This window comes from Corticium candelabrum, chromosome 17, assembly GCF_963422355.1.
Source record: "Corticium candelabrum chromosome 17, ooCorCand1.1, whole genome shotgun sequence".
NCBI classification, from domain to species: Eukaryota; Metazoa; Porifera; class Homoscleromorpha; order Homosclerophorida; family Plakinidae; genus Corticium; species Corticium candelabrum.
Genome location: NC_085101.1, coordinates 1,510,202 through 1,514,193, shown reverse-complemented (window position 1 = coordinate 1,514,193; position 3,992 = coordinate 1,510,202). Strand labels below are relative to the sequence as shown.

The window sequence follows — 3,992 nt, the reverse complement described above, 5'->3', positions numbered from 1 at the left end:
TGACTAAGCTGATGCATGTGCCTAGTCTGCGTAACTGTAGAGTCCAGAATCATATTTCAAAATCGTTATAACTCGGACACCTGTTTGCTGCTATCTACATTTTCTCACTTTCTCGAGGAACAACTCACCTGCACGCAAGAAGACGACTTGCCCGCTTCTCTTACCATGCCTATAGCAGGCAGCCACGCAAACTGTGAGAGCAAATGAACACGCCTAGAACAAGAACAAAGTCCAGCAGCACCTGCAGCAGAAATAGAATTCGCTGTACATGCGGATACTAATTAGTAGTGAGTTCCCATCAGTTGCTCGCTTATCTCAATTTACATGCAGATCATCGTTATGTCTTTATGGCTTAGGGAATGCTGGGATGGGCAGAACCAAAACAGCAAAGGAACCTTACCAGACCCTCTTCCGGCCAACGGAAGTAAAAAAGGGGAGGGGCGAGACTACTCTAATCAATAGGTTTTAGCGTCTGACTACGTTTACGTAATACACTGGGATTACGCTCAGCTGGCGTAAGTTGCTGTAAAGCAGCCCTTAGCCGCTAGACGCGATCGCTGCGTATTTCCGGTCATACGTAATATGGTGGCGTGTACCGTGAAATGTTGAACCGAACTACATCTTGATGAATATTATGGGTCTGCAACAAGCCGTTCGCCTCTTTCTGTAAGAAATGATCGTTCGAAATGTGCATGATGACGAGAGAAGAATAACTTAATCGTGCAGCGAAGCAATTAATTAAATGCTTTCAGTATAAACGTTTTCTTTAGACAAAATCCAACAAAACCTGTATAAAGTACGATAAACCATACGTACTTTACACCGACTGCCATCATTTGACAAAGAAACAACAATTAAGTCACGTCATTGCAAAAGATATTGCACCGTCTAAGCAACACGGAAGGCTCCAAACTTAGCATAAGAGGTATACATGTAAGCGTACACAGTAGAGACAAACTTCATATAGATCCTGTCTCCTTTGCTGGCCATTTTTAGAAGACCAGAATAACAAGTGTGATCTTGATTACCATTTGGTGATGAAAAGTACTGGTAGGTAGAATCAACGTGTTGACTGTTCAAGTAGATGTAGAATCCAGATTGTGTTTGTCCCGACTGTGGAGCAAAATATATCTTTCCGTAAATATAGTAAAGTCCATCTTTCGGCACGGTAATGTATCCGTTACTGTATGTCATTCCACCTCTCAGAATAGGAGAATACCACTTACCGCTACCAGTATACCAGTCCGTAATAATGCTGCCTGATTACAATCAACAACACCAAAATGCATTAGTTTAATAAATTTTTTAAATTGTAGAAGAACAAGAACTTTACCACCACTTTTTGTGCCATAATTATTATTCCCGTGTAAATAAGCAGCAGGTTGATCGTTACTTGCCTGCAATACAACATTATTATAACGATAGTGGGTAGATAAAAAATTTGTATGATTGCGTACCAAAGACTGCAAAGTGAGTTTCATGTTAGATACCTAGCAACACACAATGTAAGCTACATTGACCAACTATACAGGTAGTAATTGAAGCTGGCTCTACACCGTCGATCACTGTATTTACACCTTCGTTTTTACAATTAATCAATTTTCACAATTAATATATATACAACAACATTCAGTTCATTCATTTCGACACACACCAACTTGGCAATAGAATATTTTAGACTTAACTTCAAGTGGTTTCTTCAGTGAGTTCATAATTAACATCAGCAAGCAGCATTCGTCTCGGATTCCTCAGGGCAAACGATTCAATCTCCACGGTACAGTCTAACTGAATGTCCTTGTGTACGAAAAAGAGTATATAAGCAGGTCGTCGAGCCTCGTAGTGCTGCGAAACTCAGTCTAAAGTCTTTACATACGCGAGGGCTGAGTTACTTCTTTCAGCACTTACTTTTTGACCGCATAGTCAGAGGATCCACAAGATTATACCTAGTGCCAGAGCAATTGAGGGCGCTTCCGCATTACATTAGGGAGGCCGGCAAGTGCCGATTGTGGATCTGCCACTGATACGTAGTCCGCAGACCGGAAGTCTTTCTAGTCAAATACATTTTAAGTACGTTTCAAATTTCTGTTTTCAGCTAAAACAAAACTAATAAACTTTCGCTTTTCAAACCAAATTCCAAAATACATAATTTATTGCACTAACACAATTAAATAAAGTAAATCCAATAACTAAATGCAAATACCAACTTTGCAAAATGCTGCGTTATTAACGATTAATTGAATTGTAACGTAGTCCTGCATGCTCGTACAAACTTGACAATAACCTACCTCTCTCTGTAACGTTTTCACAGGACTAAAGTACTTTTCAAGAGTCTCCTGGTCTATCTAAAATAATTAAGACTTACTAAACGTTAAATTTACTTAATAAATTAAATATAATACTGGTTCTCCGGGAATGCCTTGTGGACCCCTCGGGCCTGTTCTACCTGGTATCCCTTTCAGTCCCTATATATGCAAATATATCTTGAGTATAAACCCAATGTTCAAAGCTAACAGGTTCCTACCTTTCCTCCTTTTGAGCCTCGTGGACCAACTGGTCCCGTGTGACCGGCTGCCCCCTAAACCAAACAAGCTTTACATAATAAAACTTATAATTCAATGTTATATTCTATCTAATATCTTTGTTTCTCTAATCTAAGTATAACATTAATTGAATATGCTGGTAATTATTCCTAAAGATTTAAATAGATATATTACATACATATAATTTTAAGAATGATAATAATAATGATAATAAAAATTTTGTAATTCAGATATCTGTATCGCTTGTGACTTACAGGATCTCCATCTGCTCCTTCAATACCTCTTGGCCCCATACTTCCTTTTAGTCCCTACTCGAAATTTGCACATAGTAATACATAATTGCGGCCACATAGTTCAACAATGTATATTTATCTACCTTGTCACCACTTGATCCTTTTGGTCCAGATGAACCAACAGAACCTGTTGAACCCTTAAACATAAATAGAGTTGCAACTATGTTAATAGCAGACATGCACTAGAGACTCAAATCCTAAATGTCTGTAATTAAACACAAAATTAATCAAACATTTTAGTTTTGTTTTATAGTATAGAGATTAAAGATCTATCTACTCGTATAAATTAATTTATATATTTAAATTTTTGTTAAGATTTACTTTGTTTTTACGTTGTCATATAACAGCGCATTTTACAGTAATGGGTTATCAATTAACTTGTATATTTGATCTATATTTGTCTGAAAATGTTATATTTGTTTTCCATCTACATGTATATGCATGCATGGCTGTCTTTTCAACTTTTAATTTGAGTTACTTTCAAAAGTGAGAGGGTTAAACTATATTCCGTTTGACACGCGTCCTCTCTACCCTGAGAGACACGCTCACCTATTACAGACAGCTGTGTGAATCGACATTCTTTACGCAGATATGCTTACAACTGTATACACATACAAAATCCTATATATTTATACACATAATGTGTCAATATAAACTGTAGCTATACTGCAGCTTGCTCAAAGTGCATATTTTTAAAAGAACAGAAGTACATAGTCGAGTCTGCAACAGTGGTCCTTCCTTGGCCAGTACTACTCACCAGTGGAGTCATGATAACCCACAAACTATATAGAGAATGTCATATATATTTGCTCACGCGTGGCCTATCATTAAAAAATCGGACGAAAGTTTAGTTCGCTTTCTCTAAAATTAAAGGTTAATACTTACTGTGGTGAATGCTGTCATGTCTATCTTGTGCATCATGGCACTGCATTGCACTAGCAGCTGATAAAAACTTTATGCTTATTTCGTAAAGTCAGCGTTTTGATGTCCGAAGCATCGGCAAAATGTTCTTATTCGTAAGATGTTCACGAGCGGGGCTGTACCGTGCATGTCATCATGAGTAGGCAAAAATTAACTCGCTTGCCAGATCGTAAGCAGATTTGCAAACGTCACCAGCACAGAAAGTTTAAATTCCTACACTGAGCGAGGAGACTTCAGC

General features: G+C 37.8%; 1 protein-coding gene across 1 annotated transcript; it reads right to left on the bottom strand.

Annotated features, from left to right (window-relative positions):
* Positions 1-888: 888 nt before the first annotated feature.
* Positions 889-3,602, bottom strand: LOC134193514 (collagen alpha-2(VIII) chain-like). Its single transcript, XM_062662342.1, has 9 exons — positions 3,591-3,602; positions 2,917-2,970; positions 2,795-2,848; positions 2,522-2,575; positions 2,400-2,462; positions 2,286-2,342; positions 1,458-1,490; positions 1,334-1,397; positions 889-1,259 (listed from the first exon to the last, which is right to left on the bottom strand). The coding sequence occupies exons 1-9, from the start codon at positions 3,600-3,602 to the stop codon at positions 889-891; spliced, it is 762 nt and encodes a 253-aa protein (XP_062518326.1).
* Positions 3,603-3,992: the final 390 nt, after the last annotated feature.

Excerpts from the sequence above, each read along its gene's own strand:
- LOC134193514 (XM_062662342.1), bottom strand. Across the intron at positions 2,576-2,794 it reads AAGGAGCAGATGGAGATCCT|GGGGCAGCCGGTCACACGGG; the intron begins GTAAGTCACAAG and ends TGTTTGGTTTAG. Across the intron at positions 1,260-1,333 it reads TTATGGCACAAAAAGTGGTG|GCAGCATTATTACGGACTGG; the intron begins GTAAAGTTCTTG and ends GATTGTAATCAG.